A 24,091-nucleotide genomic window follows, 5' to 3' on the forward strand; every position below is an offset into this window, starting at 1 on the left:
TTTTAATCAAGACTATCTATCCTAAATTGTACTTTACCGAAAAGCCTATTTTACGTAGCCAGTCGTTTATGCTGCAAGGCGAAAATGGGGCGTTACAAGTGTGTGATATGGTGATACAATCTTTTCGCAATACAACATAAAATATTCATCCGTTTCATTAACAATTTATTATCAGGACTAAGAATACAAATATCATCCTTATAGGGTCAACATCAATATAGATTTCAGTTCTACTTAAAAAATCCAAAGAATATTTTGTGAATAGTTACAAGTGATATATTATAGTGCAAAATGCAAAAAATAAATTGTAATATCAATTTAACTAAAATGTTCCCTAACGATATTTTTATAATAATTAAAAGTTTTCAAATAATTAGCTTAAAATAACTTACAATAACAATAGTTAAAAATAACTCTATATAAATGATTATATTGTTACCTTTAAAATCATTTTTTTAAGTTTTAAACAATTACAATGATAGAAATTAAAATGTTAATCAAATAAATTTTTAAAAATTAATTAACATTAACAACAACTATAAATAACATTAAACCATATATTATATTTAATTTTATTCATGAGTAATCCACAGGTAGAGATCATTCAAAAGATTGAGATTATGCAGTTTTAATATATATATATATATATATATATATATATATATATATATATATATATATATATATATATATATATATATATATAATCATATAATTCAAAATAGGGTAAATTACAGTGTTAAACATGAAAACTAATTTGTAATCCCAAATCAATTAAAAGATTTCCTAAAACTAATTTTATAAACATTAATAATTTTTAAATAAGTATCTTACAAATAACTTACAACGATAATAGGTAAAAGTAATATTGTTAACTTTAAAAAAGAAAAATAATGTTTGGTGTTTTAAATAACTATAGTAATAGAAATTAAAAAGTTAATCAAATGTAATTTTTAAAATCTATTTTTTAAACTAGTTAATTATAACAACAATTATAAATAACATTAATTCATATACTCTATTTAATTTTATTTTTGAGTAACATGCTGATAGAGTCCGCTGAGAAAATTAAGCTTATATAGTTTTAATAGATTTAATATGATCATATAATTTAAAATAATCAATATTTTATACTAAATTAGTATAAGAATTATTATATAAACTATGACATTTTTATATTTAAACAACAGATATTTTAAATTTATAATTGTTTTGCTTTCAACTTCTTTTTAAATTAGTACATTAAATCCAATATTATTGTAATTTCAATATTAATTCTTTATTCTCAATATAATATAATTAGTTTGATAATCTAAATATGATGTTAAATTCAAAACATAATTTTATAATAAATTTAAAACCTTTTTTTAATAGTTAAAAACTTTAAATAGATGATCTAAATCAAAATGTCAAATTAACAAAAAAAAAAAAAAAGAAATAGTTAACAATTACTTTTTATAATAATAATATTTTCCATAAAATAAATAGATTAAAATAAATTAAAAATATTAAAAGTTTAAATAAAATTCTAAATATAAAACATGTATCAAAAGATAGTTTAAATTTCATTAAAAATAAAATATGTCTATCTAAATTCAATTTATTTTTATTTTCACGGGTAGCGGCTCTTGAGATGATGCGATTTTAATATGAGATCTATTATTTGATACTCATAAATCCGTTACAAAAGTAATTTATACACTCATTTTTTATAATGCTTATCATTTATTTAAAACACTTAGAATATTTTATAATAAATAAGTTTAAGAATTATTAATTTAAACTTACTAACAAATGAGAACACCTAAAAGGTTGAGAAAGCGAGAACAGATCTAGACCATCTAAATATTCAAATTTAAGGCTATTATCAGACGGACCATTTATGTAAATTCTGAAAAGTATTGGTATTAAAGTGTAACTTTAAATGGTGAAAAGGGTATAATAGTAATTGAATGTTATTTAATTTCTATAACATCTCACACACTGATATCTTTCCTTTTAATTTGCCGTCTCTCTCTCTCTCTCTCTCTCTCTCTCTCTCTCTATACCTAGGGCACACTTTGTCGCCTCCCTCATCTATACACCACTAGAGCATCTAAAAATATGAAACAGATGAGAGACTACACGAGGATTTAGAGTGAGATCGAGAAGGAGGAGGGGGAAGCATCGGTGATAGAGTTATGTTGGCGACAAACAGTGGCAGACCCCAGCAATGACTTTCGTTCTTCATCATCTCGATGCAGGTATGTGAGCAAGAGAAAAAATGGCGAGTCCCACTTCCTCTTCTTTTCTGATTCGAATTGTAGCCATTTTTCTTCAGAATCAAGTTTTTCTTTTTCATTCTTGTCTCTCACCACGTCTTAATCTTGGTTGTAGGTAGAAATCGAAGAACAGGGAAAAGACAGGGAATTGGGAATTCTTCCTTTTCTATGCATGATTTACGTATTACAGTAGAGTGCTGGCTTGGTGGTGGTCGAAAGTGGCATTTTACAAGTGTCTTAATCTTGGTTGTAGGTAGAAGTCCACCTCTTATCTTGAGTTGAGCCTTACAATGCTATATATTGTTCGAATCTGTACATATGCAGTCTTTTATTGTTGTAAAATTAATTGGAAAGCTAAATGTTAAGCTGATTTGAACCTCTTCTATTGTTTATTTTACTGTATGCACCAAAGCTTTGCAATTATTTTTCTTGAAAATGTTTCTCAGGTACGGTACTTTACTCATTTAAATTGGCTAATAGGGGAAGAAGATAAGTTATGCACATAAGGTACTCAATGAAATGCCTGAATTCAGAAAAATGGAACTTGAATGCTTGCAGTTGTAATCTTATATGAATATAATGTTAGATATCTCATTTTGCAGTTAATCATCAATGAATACTCCATGAGGATGGTCCTAGAGGAGCAAGGCAAGCAACCACAACCAATATATTTATGTGTGAATTTATGTTTGAATGACTATATTTATTTATGAATAACAAGGTATTCATTTGTGAATATCAGTGTATTTATGTGTGAATGACTATATAATTATACATAATTGTTTCATTAACATTTTGCAGATACAATGAATAAACATGCATATAGTGGGAGGTAGGAGATTTAACAAATGAAACACCGACACCAATACCTCTTTTGGAAGGAGAAAAATGTGTTTTATTCATTTATGATTGTAATTGTAGCACTAGTTTCCATGTCAGAAAAAATATATATTGCCACTTACTCATTCACTATTATAATTATATTCTTATATGAATAGAAATGTGTTTTATTTATTTATATATGAGTACCATTTTAGTTGATTTTATAATTTTTTTTTCGGGTTTTATTCATTTATGATTTTACAAGTGTATTCATAAATACAACTGAGTTTATTCATTTATAATTTACAATTTTATTCATTTTTAAATGTAATGTATAAATCATTATTTATGAAGATATATATTTTTTTAAAATAAATAAGGTAAACCGATAAATTATTTATTATCAAATGTTGTTAGTAAAAATAAAAATATAAAACAAATAAACGTTTTTTTAATTCATGTTAAATGATATTTTTATTAATTTATTAATTAAAAGGAAGATTTTAAGTATTCTTAATAATTGGGGAAAAAATTCCCATAATTTTCGGAATTGATTAATTACTTTCCATTTATCCATATTTAATTAAATTGTAAAATGCCTCTAATGCCGTTATAAAATAATTGGTCCACAACTGTTCTCGCGTTCTCAACCTTTTAGATGTTCTCATTTGATCATTTCCCTATATATATATATATATATATATATATATATATATATATATATGTATATATATATATATATATATATATATATATATATATATATATATATATATAATGTACTACATGGTATAGTGAGATAACTCACCTAGACAATTTCTCATACGATTGGTAGCTTTCTGGGTGATCATGCTGGCGAGCCAAATGGCGGGTAATACACCTAACAAGTATTAACCTATGATACTATAACTTATTAATTCCTATGACAATCTAGTATTGAAATTTGGATCTTTCACTAATCCCATTGAATACCGAGAGTTTTATCAAATAAGGATTAACGAGACATGAAAGTTGGGAGGCAGGACCATTTCAGCATATAACCTTTCTAAAATCCAACAACTAAGCCAATGTGACCATTCTAGACACGTCTCCTGTAAGTAGATCAATCAGTATTGTAACTGGAATTGCTGATAAATCTTATTGATATATTCATAAGAACGAATATGAATATAAATATAAGTTACACTTAAAGCATAGCTTAACTTACATGGATCCTACTGAAAACTAGGAAGATCGCTGACAGATACTTGATACATACACCTCTATCAGTCGGGCTTGATGAAGCATCCTAACCTTGCTAGGAAGAAGTTTCCTACGAACCCCGAAAATCTCCCAAAAGTCGGTTTTTAGTGAGAGATCAGAGACGGAATAGTATGAGAGGTGAATGAGGGTTAAATGCAATTTATAGGCGGATTTTGGGGACATGCGCCACACACTTTTGGTCTGCACGCCGTGCTTTTGTGACATCTCTCCAATGTCATGCTGCCATGTGTCACAATTCTAGTTGTGTCCCACCTTCTAGAAGCGCGCAGTGCGCGCTGTGCGCAATGAGATTTAATTATTTTCTAAAAATCGTATCTGTCTCATACAAGCTCCGTTTTCGACGTTCTTTATATCCACACGTAACTATCGACGAGTAATACAACTTTCATTTAGACTCCATCGGCTAATTTCTTATTTTTTTAAAATTATATTTTTAAAGGGCTTAGTCTGTGAAAACCATATAAAAATCATAACTACTTCATACGACTTCCGTTCTCAACTGTCTTTGTATCGGCAGAATTATATGTACGAGATCTTTAAATCTCGTTTAGATTGTTTCGGCTAATAATAAACCAATTTCTTTTTCGATTTTTGCATCGCGTACTGATGCGCTAAAACTTCTAAAAAGCATAACTTCCTCATATAAAGTGATATTTAGGCGTTATTTATATCCATGTTTTCGCTTTTTCAATTACTACGACTTTTATCAAGACTATCTACCTAAATAGTCTTTCATAGAAAATGTCTATTGTACTATAAGACAAAATGGGATCTTACACAATGTCTCTAGGTTTTGCCAAACTTGTAGATCAGTTGCATGCTTCTTGAGAATCATGTAAAATAGAGGCTAAGACATGGTTCTATAGGTCCACATCTTGACAGCGGAATATATGCGACCGCACATAAATTTGTGAAATGGTTCATGAGCTTTTTCGTTGAATTCTTGGAGGTGACCAACCATGTTATAGCTTGTCCATGGCTTATAGTTAAGACTACATTGAAGATTGGGATTAATGAGATATATACTTTGATACTTGTAATCCTATTGGGTTTTTTTTTCTTTTTTTTTTTCCGAGTTTTCTAGGGGCAACGATAAGGGAGAAGGCGTGTTAGAGAGTGACCGAAAGAAGAAAATATGATGGCCGGTGGCTAGGGTAGAAGGTTGGCCTATGGCTAGGTTAAGCCGAGTGGAGAGAGAAAGAGAAAGGGTTTAAAAGAGATGATTAACAAAAGATATTTTCTAAAGATACTTTGATATAATGATGGTATGTTAAAAAAGATATCTTCATATTATATCATAATGTATAAAGTTACAATATACATAACGCCATAAGCCATACATAAATAAAGTGACATATTGATATAAGTAAAAATTAATTACTATTACTTTACTCTTTAATTAAGGAAAATCTACATAAAAGTCCTTATATATTAATCTCATAATCGATTTAGTCTATATATACTTTTTATTTAATTAAGTCCAAAAAACCAGTAACTGTATTCATTTTTTACCCTTTTACCAGGTCAACAGATCATCATATATTCAAAAATTACACTTTTGGCCATGATCTTAATTTTTTTTATTAAATTTGGTCCAAAATTTACACTTTTGACATAGATTTCAGAATTTTGTTATGAATTCATTTTAAATTTAGTTTTTTTACATCTTTTTTTTCTCAAAATTTTGTTTTGGATGTATTTTTTTGTTTATAAAATCAGATTTATACAAAAAATTTATAATTTTACATAAAAAACCTTACTTTTTCTATATAAAAGTTTAAAAAAAACATTTTTGTATACGAAATACCTATTTATAAAAATAGTTATTTATTAAGTAAATAAATATATACAAAACCGTTTTTATAAAAAACTATATACAAACATGTATTTTATAAATAATGTATACAAACTCAAATAAATACATTTGTATATAAATACATATGTATAAAAAAATGTGTACAACATGTTTTTATAAAAAAGAATATATATAAACACATTTTTATAAAAATAGGTATTTTTATAAATAGGTATTTGTACTTTATAAATATGTTTTTACATACGTATTTCATATTTTTCTAAATATGTATTTTTATACATAAAAATATCTACAAACACATTTCTATAAAAAATGTATACAAAATTTATTAAGTACTCTATGTACTTAATAAATATATATTTTTATAAATAGGTATTTCGTATACAAAATAAATTTATAAAAACCTATTTGTATACAAATACACTTTGTTTAAATACGTCTTTGACATGTTTATAAATATGTTTTTATAAAAATGTATTTGTATATATTTCTTTTGTAATAATATATATATATATATATATATATATATATATATATATATATATATATGGAGAGAGAGAGAGAGAGAGAGAGAGAGAAGTTCAAATGTCTATCCACATATATTGTGTGGATGTACGGATCATTCTAGACCAAGTGTTTTCGTTAGTTAAAAAAGATATTATTCCCAATCAAATCCTTTATTTTTAGCCTAATTATAAATATAATTTTAATTTGTATTCATTATCCTTTAACCCATATATTTATCTCTGTACGTCTGACTTCATGTATATCATCCTCGTACATTTTTTTCTTTGAAATTGCAATGGAGCATCCGAACAGTAATCAAGATCAAGTACAAATGAATTATAGTTTTTGGTTATGTAATTAACGAACTCGATACAATATGTGTTAGTATCATATTTTTTTCAGCAACAACCAAACAACGATTTCAATGTTCAAATGGATCCTCCTCCGACGAATGCAAGTAGGATTTGAAAAAAAAGATGTTCGATTTGTAATAGGTTGGTGAATCATGACATGCGAAATTGCCCATTTGCCAGGAAATTGTAACACCGTAAATTTCAAAACAATTTTTCATTTGCAAAATAAACGTTAATTCTTAAAAACACTTTTCTTAAAATTCCAGTCATAATCGAATTACAAAAACATAACTCCATTTTTACTTGCTTAGTAAACCAGGATCCTCAAAACATGACTCTTTCTCTGGTATGTACAATCGAGCCGGTGCCGTCCCGTGATCCTGAGAGAAACCTGAAACACATAACACAAAACACTATAAGCACGAAGCTTATTGGGTCCTCCAAAATACCACACATAACACATAATAGCCACTCGAGGCTATAACTCTGTGGGTCCGTGGACCCTACTCTATCAACCCTCTGGTTCTAACACTGTGAACCTTTCAGTTCTAACTCTGTAAACATGCACAGCATAAATCACATAGAAATAATGCAGTACAACACATAACATACATAGCATACAAATACTCTGTCACATAACTCTAGTTACCTACTCAAGGTAATGTATAGTGAGAAGACTCACCTGGCAAGCAGAAAGCAAATATCCCCAAACTTGAATCTCGAACTCGCCACCGCCTAACACATAAGGCAAATACTCTCATGAATATAACTCTCGAGACTAGAATCAACCCTCTTAAGGGTAAAAGACCATTTTACCCCTCTCTTGGCCCAAAGGCCACATCGTTGACCAAACCCTAAAAATCAACAAAAGTCAACGGTCAACGTTGACCGGACTCGGCGAGTGCACTAGGGCGACTCGGCGAGTCTACACGTGTCCACTAACTCCCTTGGATCCTCTCTTGACACGTCGAGTATTTCTCTGACTCGACGAGTTTCGCTTGGCATAAATCGCGTGGCCACCACGACTCAACTCGCCGAGTCTCAAGAACAACTCGGCGAGATCCAGCTTGACTCAGTCCACCTGTCGACCCTCTCTGACTCTCCCTGACTCACTGAGTCAACCCCTTAACTCGGCAAGACCACTCGCTGAGTGGTTATGGACAATCTTCATGCTACTCGCCGAGTCTGTTCTTCGGACTCGGCGAGTCTAAGCCATGCATGAACCCAAACTCACTCCTGAGGTCAGATCCGTTCCAGTAACTCATAGATCTAGTCCTTCCAAGCACATTCATCACGTAAAGTTACAATCTTGGTGCTCATGCAAAGGTCCAAAGGCCTTATTTGATGATATGGTCTCTAGAATGCTATTCTAAGCTCATGGCCTCCATTAACACTCATAAAGCTTGAGGGAAAAGAGTCTCTGGACCTCTTTGGGTCCAGATCTAAAGCATCAACACAAGAAGAGGCCAATTACTCCATGGATCTTTTCACCAAGAAACCCTAACTCTAAGATTTACACCAAGGACTGAGAAAGGAACGAATGGTTACCACAAATGAAGTCTCTGAGCTCAATAATCACTGGATTAGCACCTCCTTTGGTCTCCTCTTGCCTTGATCCTCTTCTATATGCAAAATCACCCACAAATAATCACAGATCTTCCTCTTCTCTCTCACAAAACGCTCAAGGACTCTTTTAGGGTTCTCTCTGGGGTTGGTGGCCGCAAATGACGGTGATAAGCCCCTTTAAATAGGTCTCATACCCTGAAATTTAGGGTTTCATTAAACAGCATGGACTCGCCGAGTCCACCTTTTGGACTTGCCGAATCCGGATGCGAACCCTTTCCCAAACCGCGATCATACTCGGCGAGTTTCAGCTCCAACTCGCCGAGTCTCCTCACAAAACACCAAAAATTAGAGGAATAAATTAATACCTGGGAATCCGGGCTGTTACAATTCTCCCCCACTAGAACTAGACTTCGCCCTCGAAGTCTCGCTCTGCAAATAACTCCGGATACTGCTCATGCATCTCATGCTCCGGCTCCCAAGTCATCTCGGACCCCTTACGACTCTGAGCGGTCAACAACCTCTGTCTGACCTGTTGGATCTGCTCTGTCGTCTGTAGCATGATCTCTGTACTGCCTATCACATGCTGTCCAACCTCTCCCCAACAAATGGGGGTCCGACACCTCCTCCCATACAACAGCTCAAAGGGTGGCATACCAATGCTCGAATGATGGTTGTTGTTGTAGGAAAACTCTGCCAAGGGCAAATATGCATCCCAACTTCCCCCGAAATGCAACACACATGCCCGAATCATGTCCTCAAGCGTCTGAATCGTTCGCTCGCTCTGAAGTGTCCTCAGACATCACCATGATAAGCTTTAGCTCATTTCTCATATCCCTCTTCGAGACTGAGCACCAGGTCAGCTTTTGACTCCACAGCTGAGCCTCCAAAGATCACCCATATCATGATCCAAATATCCCACTAACTTCCTCCCCGTGACCACTATCCCGGCCTAGTGACACGCAAGTCACAAAATTCTCTTTTCCTTATGCGAGAAAAATACAATCCAACCGAGGATCGTCTCAATTCTGATCTCTGGTTTCTGCTGCGCATATCCCTTGCGCATCTCGCCGCATCTCCCGACAGAGACGGAGACCCCAATCCCGCCTCCGGTTCAACAACCAGGCTCCAAAAACTCAATACTAGGGCTACTCAAGCCCGAAACTCTTCCACATCATACACTGATCGGAGAACACTCCATCATCACATTCTCTTGCCATCTAGTGAGTACTATGGCTCCCTGCAACATCATGATGACCTCTCAATGACTAGCGAGTATTACGGCTCCCCGCAGTATCACAACACTCTCTGATTAGTGAGTACTACGGCTCCCCGCAGTATCACAACACCCTCTGACTAGTGAGCACTACGGCTCCCCGTATTATCACAACACCCTCTGACTAGTGAGTACTATGGCTCCCCGCAGTATCACAACACCCTTTGACTAGTGAGTACTACGGCTCCCCGCAGTATCAGAACACCCTCTGACTAGTGAGTACTACGGCTCCCCGTAGTATCACAACACTCTCTGACTAGTGAGTACTACGGCTCCCCGCAGAATCACAACACTCTCTACCTCCACTAACTCATGCTCCGCAGACTATCATAGGTAGCTACCCATACTTGACTCGAATATGCATCACAGACTTTGGAGGCAATCGACATAACAAAATGCCTACCCTTGCGGAGATCCACTCTCTTAAATAATCCCTCTGGATGCCAATACTCAAAGGGCTCCCACTAGATCCATAGATACTTGATATACCACAAGTCATCTCAACTCAAGATTCACGAATAACTCTGAAATAAAGATATCATACCCGGATACCTCGGAACACCCCAACCGAACATCACAAGATCTTGCCACAACCACTGATCTCCTGCCCCAAGCATCATATAGATACAATAATACATTTCCTCTGAACCCCATAATTAGATCTTCATTTTTCCCAAATTGCAACTTCGGTGTATCCAATTACTCAATTGGAATACGAGAAAACGCTAACGCTACGAAATACGCTGATATTTCTCCGAAACCATTTTTCCTACTGCTCAAAATCCAAGCAAGAATACACATACCGACCCGGGAGTTGGCTGCCCAATCATTCTCTACCTACTTGCAACAACACTGACCACTACCAGGTTCCTGACCATTAACCACCTGCCGTGGAGACATTCATCCTTCTCAAACAAGTACTTCCCGCATTAACTCACTCTGACCCCTTTCCTCGATCACCAACATCTCTGGTCTCATGAATTCTTACCGCAGATCTCTATACTGCACTTATAACTGCTCTTGACAAATGTCTGCTTTCTTCCATACGGTACCCGGTTCTCCCCCACTCAGGGTTCGAACCATCACCAATTATCACACAACCATCCCACAAACTATTTTTACCAGCAAAATCGCACCTGCCCCTGGAAAGTGCTACACAACGCCCGATAATCCCCTTTAAGGAAGCAATCGACCTCATATACTCTGAACCTCAGATGAAATCCTCAAGAACTTCTCGTCACGACTGCCTCTAGTCGCTCCAAGTCTCGTACCAATCCAATACCAAACAACTCAACTGCCCAATAACATCACTGGCTCATAGACTGAACTACAAAATCATCGTACCCCCCACCTCAACTCATCGACCAACGTTCCAACACATGGATCATCCTAAGAACAGGGACCCACTCCCATATTCAATACCCAACATAGATAGAAAACCCACTGCACTGCTAAACTCGACTGAACTCCCTACTGATACAACTACAATACATCCTACTATACTCAAATAGGTGTAATGTAGTCCTCGACTATCTCAGTCCGAACTGACTATCTGCTCATGATAAATCACTGCCTCGCGGCACACATGCTACCTGATACTCTGGTGGAAAATCATCATCAATGACAACCTGCAGGGTTTACCCCCAAACCCAAAACTTAAACATCATGCTTCTCATGTTTTGCACACGAACATAATTAGTACCACCCAGATCATAGAAGGTGACATCTCCTCTATCGACTGATCGCTCAACTCAGACCAAAATTCTCCCTTCTCTCTGACTCCTTACTAAAATACTCTGAGAGGCTCTCGATCTCCCTCTCAAGGGACGCCTCTTCGAACTCAATCATGACCGGATAACTGGAGAACCACAAGCATCATTCACTACGAACCATGGTACTCATTCCATGACATCTCTTCTCAATATGCTCCGGTGTATGGTACCCGAACCATAACATCACTCCTCAATCCGCTCCGATGTATGGTACTCGAACCATAACATCACTCCTCAATCCACTCCGATGTATGGTGCCCGAACCATAACATCACTCCTCAATCCGCTCCGATGTATGGTACTTGAACCATAACATCACTCCTCAATCCGCTCCGATGTATGGTACTCGAACCATAACATCACTCCTCAATCCGCTCCGATGTATGGTACTCGAACCATAACATCACTCCTCAATCCGCTCCGATGTATGGTACTCGAACCATAACATCACTCCTCAATCCGCTCCGATGTATGGTACCCGAACCATAACATCACTCCTCAATCCGCTCCGATGTATGGTACTCGAACCATAACATCACTTCTCAATCCGCTCCGATGTATGGTACTCGAACCATAACATCACTCCTCAATCCGCTCCGATGTATGGTACTCGAACCATAACATCACTCCTCAATCCGCTCCGATGTATGGTACTCGAACCATAACATCACTCCTTAATCCGCTCCTTAGAACCTCCAGAATACTCCCTGTATCAATTATGGGTCCTCTGCTTTCAGTAGTACGGGCCCATACTACCTGCCACATCTACCCATACTTTCCACACGGACCATCCAGGAGCTCCTAAGTAGCTGCTCGACCTGCTCTTTCACCAATCCCATTGCGCGTGCTCGCTCCCCAGCGAAATTCTCTACCCTGCCAGCGTACTCATCTGGCTAAGGTTACTCCCTAGGCTCTTCCTAGATTCCCACACTTCTCTGCCATCAGCTGCTGAAGAGCTCCTAATGATGCTAGCCATCTACCTCCTGAATATCGTCATATTCACTTAGTAGCTGACTCCCATCATCGAGAGTTCCACAAAGCACGAAGCAAGCAGCATTCGGGCATTAAAGCGTCCCCTTCAGCATGAAAAACCTCCTTAGGTTATTATCCACTAACCTTCCTCATTCGTGATGGATATCACTAAACTCTAACAACTCCGCCCCACGTGGGCATCTGGCTACCCTCTCGGCAAGCTCCTCATATGCTCATATAGATACTTCTTCCATATTACTTCCCTGCACAAATCCCCTAAAATTTTCATGCTGGATACTCTCGCTCAGCACATACTCAAAAGCACATCATATATATCAGCAACCCTAGGCTAAGGCATCACAAATCAGGCCACTCTAGTCCTAAAATATGAATTACCTAGCCTGCGTCTAGCATGCACACCATCTCATAAAATATATCACAAATATCTCATAACACAAAATAAGGGTGTTTTGGGGAAATCACCGTTCGGGCTCTGGCTGATTGTACACACTGCTCTTTTTGCTTTCTCTTTCAAACTCTTATTCTCTTTATAAAAGCACATTTCTTTTTGAAAAATTTTCTTAAATCCTCAGTTTGAGTCCAGATTTACCCGAAGGTGCATCCGAATCCCTCAAACCAAGGCTCTGATACCAACTTGTAACACCGTAAATTTCAAAACAATTTTTCATTTGAAAAATAAACGTTAATTCTTAAAAACACTTTTCTTAAAATTCCAGTCATAATCGAATTACAAAAACATAACTCCATTTTTACTTGCTTAATAAACCAGGATCCTCAAAACATGACTCTTTCTCTGGTGTGTACAATCGAGCCGGTGCCATCCCATGATCCTGAGAGAAACCTGAAACACATAACACAAAACACTATAAGCACGAAGCTTAGTGAGTCCCCCAAAATACCACACATAACACATAGTAGCCACTCGAGGCTATAACTCTGTGGGTCCGTGGACCCTACTCTATCAACCCTCTGGTTCTAACTCTGTGAACCTTCCGGTTCTAACTCTGTAAACATGCACAACATAAATCACATAGAAATAATGCAGTACAACACATAACATACATAGCATACAAATACTCTGTCACATAACTCTAGTTACCTACTCAAGGTAAAGTATAGTGAGAAGACTCACCTGGTAAGCAGAAAGCAAATATCCCCACACTTGAATCTCGAACTCGCCACCGCCTAACACATAAGGCATATACTCTCATGAATATAACTCTCGAGACTAGAATCAACCCTCTCTTGGCACCCTCTTAAGGGTAAAAGACCATTTTACCCTTCTCTTGGCCCAAAGGCCACATCGCTGACCAAACCCTAAAAATCAACAAAAGTCAACGGTTAACGTTGACCGGACTCGACAAGTGCACTAGGGCGACTCGGTGAGTCTACACGTGTCCACTGACTCCCATGGATCCTCTCTTGACACGTTGAGTATTTCTCTGACTTGACGAGTTTCACCTGGCATAAATCGCGGGGCCACCATGACTCAACTCGCCGAGTCTCAAGAACAACTCGATGAGTTCCAGCTTGACTCAGTCCACCTGTCGACCCTCTCTGACTCTCCCTGACTCACTGAGTCAACCCCTTAACTCGGCAAGACCACTAGCTGAGTGGTTATGGACAATCTTCATGCTACTCGCCGAGTCTGTTCTTTGGACTCGGCGAGTCTAAGCCATGCATGAACCTAAACTCACTCCTGAGGTCAGCTCCGTTCCATTAACTCATTGATCCAATCCTTCCAAGCACATTCATCACGTAAAGTTATAATCTTGGTGCTCATGCAAAGGTCCAAAGGCCTTATTTGATGATATGGTCTCTAGAATGCTATTCTAAGCTCATGGCCTCCATTAACACTTATAAAGCTTGAGGGAAAAGAGTCTCTGGACCTCTTTGGGTCCAGATCACAAGAAGAGGCCAATTACTCCATGGATCTTTCCACCAAGAAACCCTAACTCTAAGATTTACACCAAGGACTGAGAAAGGAATGAATGGTTACCTCAAATGAAGTCTCTGAGCTCAATAATCATTGGATTAGCATCTCCTTCGGTCTCCTCTTGCCTTGATCCTCTTCTATATGCAAAATCACCCACAAATAATCACAGATCTTCCTCTTCTCTCTCACAAAACTCTCAAGGACTCTTTTAGGGTTCTCTCTGGGGTTGGTGGCCGCAAATGACGGCCATAAGCCCCTTTAAATATGTCTCATACCCTGAAATTTAGGGTTTCATTAAATAGCATGGACTTGCCGAGTCCACCTTTTGGACTCGCCGAGTCCGGATGCGAACCCTTTCCTAAACCGCAATCATACTCGGCGAGTTTGAGCTCCAACTCACCGAGTCTCCTCACAAAACACCAAAAATTAGAGGAATAAATTAATACCTGGGAATCCAAGCTGTTACAGAAATCAACCTAGAACTCAAGTTGTTTGGTGTTTATGTTTCAATAAAAGTAAGTTTTCGCTATATGTATGGGTTGATTCTATCAAAGAAGCCTTAGAAGCGTTAGATGTTTTCATTTTGTAATTCAATCCCGCTTCACCGCAACTGCAATTTCCCAACTCACCTTACCTTCAACAAAATTTATTTGGTCAAAACAAAAATTTACAACAAAATCTTTTCCTTACTTTTGCTTCGATGCAACAAACAACCAACCAACCATCGCCGACAACCAACCAACCATCGCCTACAACATAACCATCGGTTCAAGTGGAAGCGGGAGGTAGTAAGAGAGGGAAAGAGAAAGGAAAATCGATAGCGGTTGAAACAGAAAATGCAGGCGTTCCACAATGGTGGTCACCGGATGAGGAATATGCTTTGACGGCGGCTTGGTGTGCTACTTCAAAAGATGAACTCCACGGAAATGGAATAAAAAAGGAACTTATTGTGGGGTGGTGCTCGACAAGTTTCACGATATTTTAAAGAAAAATTTGTATCGCAACAATGACATGTTGAACAGCAAATGGGGTCAAATAACTAAGCGGTGAAGCAAATTCAACGATATTTATAACCGGCTTGAGGCGCAATAGCAAAGCGGAACCAACAACTTCGATTTGTTCAAATCTGCTTAGGAACAATATCTGGTCGAAATAGGACATGTTTACGACTTTGAAAAATCATGGGAGTTGTTGCGAGCGAATCCAAGGTGGCATAAAATGCTTACATCGTCGGGGGTTCAATCCAAAAGGTCTCGCAATTCGAGCTCGGTCGACGTGTTAGACGCACGGACTCACATCGACCTAAACGCTGACACGGATGAGATCCCGGATGATATCGAGGAGATATCCCCACCACGACGACCACCCGGACGCAACAAAGCGAGACGCGCTGCAAGACATGCGGTGGAGGTTGAGGCGAAAGCAAAAGAGGCGGCGGAAATAAGTGTGAAATTCGACGAGCACAATTTATTAATAAAAGAAAAAAATGACTTGAAACATCGTCATTTGGAGTTCCTAGAAAGGCAAGCATGGGAGAGAGCAAAAAGAAAGAGAACTAATGATACATCAGTTGTCAATTTTTCGGATAAGCGAGAATGGTTTGGCGCCTGAGGATCTAGCGGTGCTACAAGTAATGAAGGAACAAATTAGGAAGAAATATTTGGGTTAATTAGGATTGTTGTGCTGTTTTAGAAGTAAATTGAATGGTATTTTAGTTATGATGTTAGATTTAAAATTATGTTTTTCTAATTGTAATTGTAATTTTAGAATTTAAATATTATGTATTTTTTGTTTTTAAAATTTTATGTTTTATAAAAATATATTAATTTTATTGATTAAAAAAACATAAAAAGGAAAAAAAGACTAGCAACGAAAAAAAGAAAAAGAAAAAAAAAACAAATACGAAAAAAAAATCAAAAATAAAACATATTTATTTTCAAAAAAGGTGGTGTTGCATCTTGTTGCCCATTTCCTCACTTGATGTTGTAACACCATTTGCTTATGTGGCATGTGAGGTGAAACAACTTGATGTTGCATCTTGTTGCCCACACCCAATGCTCTAAGGACTTATGGTGGAAGTTTAGTGGGGCAAGAAATGAAACATCGATACCACCTCATGTCTAACTAATAGATCTTTCATCAAATAAATCTCAAAGAAACTTGTTGGCTCGATCTGTTCCTGTTCATGAAATTTTATTTTGAATACCATTGATAACACAACATCTTGCTTTACCATTTATATTGGTTACATCTCTATATTTGGATTTTTTGAGTTGATTGATTGTAAGTTAAACGCCAAATGGACTTAAGGTGCTAATGTATTCTAACTTTTCATAGTTCATAAAGAATGAGGGGAACTAACAAGCCTTTCATATGGGTCGAAGCAATCTATAAGAAGCTCTTTGTCATTCTGAAACACAGGCAAGGGAAGTAGAAAAGGTTGCAAAACAAGCTTATAAAATAAAAGAACATTTTGTGAAGCTTATCTTCTAAAAAAAGCATATAAACTTTTCATTTATAAGCAATGGCTCCATCTTCTACAACTTGAGAATATTCATAACCAAATGAAATCCAACAAGATAACGCCCATCTTCCCAACTTCTCCATGACAGGTGTCATTTCAGGCATTATAACATCAGATTGTCAAGAAGCCAAGTATGGTTTCAGATAGATGTGGGCGAGAAAAAAAATAATTTAAGAGTTTACAGAAACTGAAACAAGATATAATCATCTTTATTTCGTATTGTAAACATCTGATCTGGAACCCTACTTGGCTTCTTGTGTTTGGACTAAATCTTTGTTCTCAATATAACGCCCTCCTAATAGGGGTGGTTGGTTCATATCACTGGAGAGCTTATTGTAGCTCACTAGAAATTTCTAGGTATGCCCCTCTTATTCTGTTTGTGATGTATGTGTTTCTGTTATTGATTGTATTTCTTGTTTACAGTTTCAGTTTTATACTAGGGCTAATTGCAAGAAATAGCTACATACTTTCTGTAATTATTTGTAAAATGTAAAATTAAAACAAAAATTTACTATTTGTAACCATTAGTCACACTACTTTATTTCAGTTATTTAAATGTAGGAAGTTCCATTCACATAAAAAAGGGATACAAAAATTTACAATTTGTGAAATATAAAACTAAAACATGTGAAAGTTAATTTACAATGTGAAAAGTGATGATCGTAATAAAGAAATGAAAATAAAAATTTTACTTAGTGAAATATATAAATTAATGTATTTCAAAAATAAAACATTTTAAGTTTTAAAATCTATTATTCGTAAAAGAGCATTTTTGAAATATAATGTCATAATAAGAAAAAAATTGAAAGTACATTGTCGTAATGGACTTGATTTTCAAAATGCATTGCCTTGCTAAGAGAAAAAAAATAGTAGAATGCTAGATTAGAATGAAATGGAAGTAGATCCTATTCCTATGATACGTAAATAAATTAAATTACATTGCTATGATTGATGTGGATGTGTTCCTTCATTCGTGATTTGATTCCAATGTTCAATGCTTTTTTCAAATGTAATGGTTGCTTGCTGTATTTCTATATAATGGAAAATGTTGCAGTCGTGAAAGTCCAACTTGCATATCTTTTTTTCTTCAATATTGCAATTGTTGTTTGATCTATTGATACTTCCATTCTTAGTCTATTGTTTGTTGTTATTTCTTTTTGCAAGTTAGCTTTTCTTATGGTTTCAGTGGATGATTTATTAAATTGATTTGTTAAGTTGTCTCATAATGGTTCCTTAATTGGTCGTTCTTCTGAATTTTTTTTTGTGAATTACACCTATTAATGGTTATTTTTTTAGTGTATGCTTGCATCTTATTTATTGGTGCCTCATCTGAGATTTTCTGTAATGAAACCTTTTAATGGTTATTTTCTTTTGTTGATGAGGATAAAAACTTCTTATTTGTAGGAGATTATTGATTTGAATCCTCATTGGGATGTACACAGGTTTGTTTCTTGGAAATTATCAAATATCACTTTTAGCATTTTTTTGGTTCAGTCATATTTGCTGAAGAGATAAGCTTTAGTAAAGTTTTGTGCAATTTTGTTGTAAATAAAATTATTATATAATCATCAAAAATCATGTTTATGTTTTACCGATATTTTGAATTTTATTAAAGTTTGCAGGCGTTAGTTGATTCACATCCTAATGTTTTAGCAGGCTTGGAAAATGAACCATCCAAACAACTGATTTTGAAACTTCAATACATGAGATGAAGCTAATTACTACTATTCTATGCCTTGAAGAATGTGGAATGCAAATGTAATAAGTGTGAGAAAGAATTCAATTTGAGTTGCAAAATATAACAATAGGCTTTACTTTTTTTTACCAACATAGGGAATGTATGTTAGCTTTTACCAACAACAGACTTTACTTTTTTTTTTTTTTTATCAAGAGTAAATTACACGAATGGTCCCTATGGGTTGGGGTACATTGCACATTTGGTCCCTAACTTATTTTTTTAACTTGGAAGGTCGTTATTGTTACAGGTTTGATCCCTTCTATTTATTTTTGTTACGCGCTTGGTCCCTGTCTTACCTAAAAAGACTATTATTTGAATATGGAAAAATGATGGGATAGGTAGGGTAAGGTGAGGGGACTGCGGTTAAGAGTGTGTTTATTTAAATAAATTAAAAAATCAGGGGTAAAATAGTTTTTTTAGGTAAGACAGAGACCAAGCGTGTAATAAAAACAAACAATAGGGACCTTCCGAGTTAAAAAAATAAGTTAGGGACCAAACGTGCAAATTACCTTAAACCATAGGGACCATTCGTTTAATTTACTCTTTCATCAATATAGAGAATGTACTTTGAATTCCTCATGCATAACAAGTATATACTTTAATTTCTTCAAAGATCCAGACATTGGTTAGTGAAATACCCAAAGTACCCCTCATGGTACGACCCTTTCACTTCCCTATTATATATTATAAAAACATGTTTGTATATATTGTTTATACATACGTGTTTGTATACAAATGCATTTTTAATAAAATATATGTTTGTATACATTTCTTTTATAAAATACATGTTTGTACATATTTTTTTTGTATAAAAAAGGATTTGTACATATTTATTTACTTAATAAATATCTATTTTTATAGATAGGTATTTTGTATAAAAATGTTTTTTTATACAAAAAATAAGGTTTTTTTTATTATGTGAAATAATGTATTTTTATTTATTTATTTATTTATTTATTTTTTTGTATAAATATGATATAATAATGAAATAAAACATATTCAAAACAATATTAAGAAAAAAAGATTTATAAAAAACTAAATTTATGATAAATTTGTAACAAAATTCTTAAATCTAGATTAAAAGTGTAAATTTTAGACAAAATCTATAATAAAGTTTAAAATCTGAGCAAAAAACGTCTGTATTTCAGTGCAAATTTGTAAAGAAATTTAAAATCTGAGCCAAATATGTAATTTTTAAAAGTGGGATGACATGTTGATTGGTATAAGGATCAACATGAATAAAATTAATTGTTTTTGGGATTTAATTGAATAAAAAACAATATAAAGACTAAATCGATTATTAGCCTAATATGTAAGGACTTTTATGTAGTTATGACTTTAAATAATAACAAATACTCTGTTCGAATAAGTAGATTCAATATATTAAACAAAAAAACTTGCCTGATTGTCAAATTTCATGTGGATAAAATAACTTTATAATAAAAAAAACATTGAAAACTCGTATCATTCAATTGATAATACAAATATAGGAAAAAAAAGATCTTAATGATTTAAACATTTGTCAACCTTATTAAACTCTACTCCAATCCTGAACCTTCAATTTTCCGAATAAGTAGCCATGGTAATAATACAAAGAGAATGTAAATCCATGAGTACCACCTTTTATTTCGTATAACCGTACATTCAAGTTCAACGGGACACAAAAAATGGCCATTTTACCGAGTCAACCACTACGCATAAACATAACCAGAAACACGATTCCTTGATCTCGCTCGAGGGGTACGTATATATCCACCATTTTCTTAAAATTTATTCGGTTCTACTAACACAGGTCCCAACTGTACGTTTTCCCGCTCAGAATACATTAAGCGAGGCAGTAAATATAGATACATACTTATAATAAATACATTCGAATTACGTGTGTCTCTTTGAGATCATTAAAAAGCGAGAGATATGACCACTGAAACTGCCGTCGCTCCTGTCATCACAAGCCCCGAACATCCCAAGAAAAACCGAATTCAAGTCTCCAACACCAAAAAACCTCTTTTCTTCTATGTCAATCTTGCTAAGGTATGTTGTTTTTTCCTTAAAAATCAGCAATGGATTTTAGTATCATAAACCAAATTGAATATGTTGTCTGATGTTGTTTTGTAATCCTGATTTTGGTAAAAGACTACAAAACAAGAAAAAATCTTGGTTTATATTACTATATAAGGAAAGCACCAAGGGGAAAACAATCTTTTATCAAAATTACCACGGTTGCTTAGGATCAACCATAGAAACTCATGAAAGCATGAAAATTGGAGATTTTTCAATAGAGGTTAACAATAACAAAATATATACCAATCTGGTTTATTATCAACTGCTTTTGAGATGAAAACCATATAGGTTTTAATGATTTATTATAGTTATCTGGATTAATGGTGTTGTATTCATATTCTTTTTCTTTTTATGTATTATGTTGTAGAGGTACATTCAACAACATGATGAAGTTGAGCTATCTGCTTTGGGAATGGGTAAAACCTCTTTTATGTATACTAGCTTCTTTCTTTTCCATAGAAGTCAAAACCAATTTTATTAGAATGTGTTACGTGTGATTGAAAAATAATATTTAATTTATTAAATACAGATATGTTCTAGCTACTCTATATTGTGTATTAGATTTTGATTCATTCCTGGTATTTGTTATATTTAGCAATTACTACAGTTGTTACAGTAGCTGAGATACTCAAGAACAATGGACTTGCTGTCGAAAAAAGTAAGAGTACTGCGACACATTTACTTTTGTATTTCACATGACAATGCATTGATAATCTAAAAAAAACTATGTTTTCGACAGAGGTCGTGACATCCACCATTGGCATGAAGGATGAAACGAGGGGCCGACTTATTCAAAAGGCCAGGGTTAGTTTTACAAAGCATGTTAAACAATGATGTTCATTAACGACAAAAACAAAACACGGGTCTTTAGTGACGGATATTTGTCAAGATTAATTTCAGTAGAATTATGTTGAGGCATCCGTTACAAAAGATCTAAACCGGTGATAAACTATGAAAACTGATAAATACTAACATTTTTCTCTCTGTGTGTCCTCTCTTTCTCTTTTTCAATGAGATTTAGATCGAGATTGTGTTGGGGAAGACCGAGAAGTATGCGTCAATGGCATCTCCAACCAGTGCCACTCAAGCACGTGAGAAGGAAACAGTTGCTAACAACAAGGAAGAAAAGAAACAGTAGGATCAATCGGCGATGCTTTCCTCATAGAGATGTGGTGATTACATTCTATTTTGTGTTTCCTATCTTCAATGCACCCGAATTTCAAAGATTCGAGGTCGTAATTTTTCGAATCAAAACTTTGTGTTAATATGTTTGATTTGTGTTTTGAGTCCACATCAAACCATTAGTCTTGCTCAAAATTTGAGCAGCACAAGAAGTGGTATACTATATATATGCCTGTGTAAACAAAAGACAAAGTCTATGGTTGCAAATTGGTTTTGTTTCATTCATATCACTTGATGTTCGGACATACAAGCATTTAATATTTGTTCCATACAACATTTTAATTAAACAAAGATCATATTTCTAGACAACAATCCATCCAGACAACATTTGATGGAAAATAAGAAGAAACATCCCTTGAGTGTTATAACATTTTGTACTAAACACTGATTAGCAGTGAAAACGAACACAAGAAACACAAAAGTTTGATACCTGAAACAACCAATGAAATAGGTGGAATCATTGTCAAAACATATGGAAGTTACCAAAATAAAGGAAAACATTGGAATTATGGGATGAAACATACCGTAAAACGGGAAACTAATTTAACAACATTATTTAGGAAACATGTTCAAATTTTGTATGTACCAATGTGCTACATGGATTTCAGTGAGCATATCAGCTTGGGTAAGAACATCATGAGCAAAGGCAATGTGGTACACAAAAAGACCAAAAGAGGTTTGACAAAAACAGAAGAAGAATTGAATAATCACACTTGATTAAACGAAGAATTACGCTTTTGATCTTGTGGAAAAACAAGTAAGAAAGAATGACTCAAAAAGACGAAAAAATGTGAACAAATTCTTTAATCAAAGTAATGATTCCTCCTCTGATACTAATTGAAGAGTTAAATGAAATGTGTTTAAGCCAATCGATTGATGAAAGCAAGTAAGAACACAAAGATCTAAATAAGATCTGTTTTTTAGTTTAATCGATGTCTGAAATGATACAATTGATGTCCAAAATGATACCGGAAGAATTCAAGTACAAGAGAATATTTGTCAAAGTTCTTGCCCTAATCTCTAAGTACTTACCCTATTTATATGGTACTCAAGGACCAAAAAATACAAGGACTAGGCATGACATACGAAACTCTATTATGCTTTGTAAATACATTAATATAACGAAAGTCCTTAGACTTTCACTATTTACAAATACAAAGACAAAGATACTACAATTTGACTCTCACAACAACTTTCAACCTAAGAAAGAACTGACAAATGGGGCTAGGGTTTCGTTTGAAATGAGTGGAGGCGAAAAAGGATACCCTAGGTCATGAGATAAGATCCTTAAGCATGGAGAGAACCCTAAATTTGTGGGCTTGGGCTGCAACCACCCTTACGATGTCACCATCCTCTTGTTAGGTCATGACATGCCCTCCATAATATGCGTTTCATTTTTAACTTACCATGTCGTGACCTCCCTGTGGCCACGCCGTGGCACCCGGTCTTACCCAAAAACCATGCATTTGACTCCTTGATGACCTAAACCGATCTGTTTTGGAAACTGGGTGTTACAATTCTCCTCCACTTAATTTAGATTTCGTCTTCAATATCAATTCTCACTTCAACTCTCAAAGTAACCCCTTGTGGGTCCTGCAAACCCGATTCCTTCGACACGAGCTGAAATCACGTCAATGCCAGCACCTACAACCATTGATATCCAAGGTTCCAAAGCCAGGCTCATAAGCCAATTTGAGCAGAGACTCTAGTGGTCTGAATCACATCTATTGTGACATCTCTTGAACAATAGACTGCCTCGCAAAACCTATGCCGACTTTAGCGAGAAACAAGTGGCTCGACGAAAAACACAACTCCACACAACATCCTCGATCCAAAAGAGAAGCATCCACTTATTAGTCCTTGACCTACTGTCACACCCCCAAACCGATTTGGCGGAAACATTCGGGGGTGGACAACGTCATTTACAGTATCATAACAATGCATAATAATAAAACAAGCAACAACATGCACTGCATTAATATAATAGTTAAGTACAAGTGTGTTCCTTTGTAAAGTTTAAATGA

The 24,091-nt window shown here is 35.0% G+C and overlaps 1 protein-coding gene across 1 annotated transcript; it reads left to right on the plus strand.

The window, feature by feature from the left end:
* Positions 1-20,521: 20,521 nt before the first annotated feature.
* On the plus strand, positions 20,522-22,292 carry LOC111898347 (uncharacterized protein At2g34160). The gene is made up of 5 exons (XM_023894274.3): positions 20,522-20,855; positions 21,253-21,301; positions 21,481-21,543; positions 21,625-21,689; positions 21,907-22,292. Exons 1-5 carry the CDS (start codon positions 20,739-20,741, stop codon positions 22,021-22,023), a joined length of 411 nt encoding a protein of 136 aa, XP_023750042.1. The 5' UTR covers positions 20,522-20,738; the 3' UTR covers positions 22,024-22,292.
* Positions 22,293-24,091: the final 1,799 nt, after the last annotated feature.

Source organism: Lactuca sativa, chromosome 5, assembly GCF_002870075.4.
Source record: "Lactuca sativa cultivar Salinas chromosome 5, Lsat_Salinas_v11, whole genome shotgun sequence".
Classification (NCBI taxonomy): Eukaryota; Viridiplantae; Streptophyta; class Magnoliopsida; order Asterales; family Asteraceae; genus Lactuca; species Lactuca sativa.

Bases quoted from the DNA above. Each gene is read 5' to 3' on its own strand.
- LOC111898347 (XM_023894274.3), top strand. From the start codon at position 20,739: ATGACCACTGAAACTGCCGTCGCTCCTGTCATCACAAGCCCCGAACAT. The intron at 21,302-21,480 runs GTAAAACCTCTT...TGTTATATTTAG, and splicing joins GCTATCTGCTTTGGGAATGG to CAATTACTACAGTTGTTACA. The intron at 21,690-21,906 runs GTTAGTTTTACA...AATGAGATTTAG, and splicing joins GACTTATTCAAAAGGCCAGG to ATCGAGATTGTGTTGGGGAA.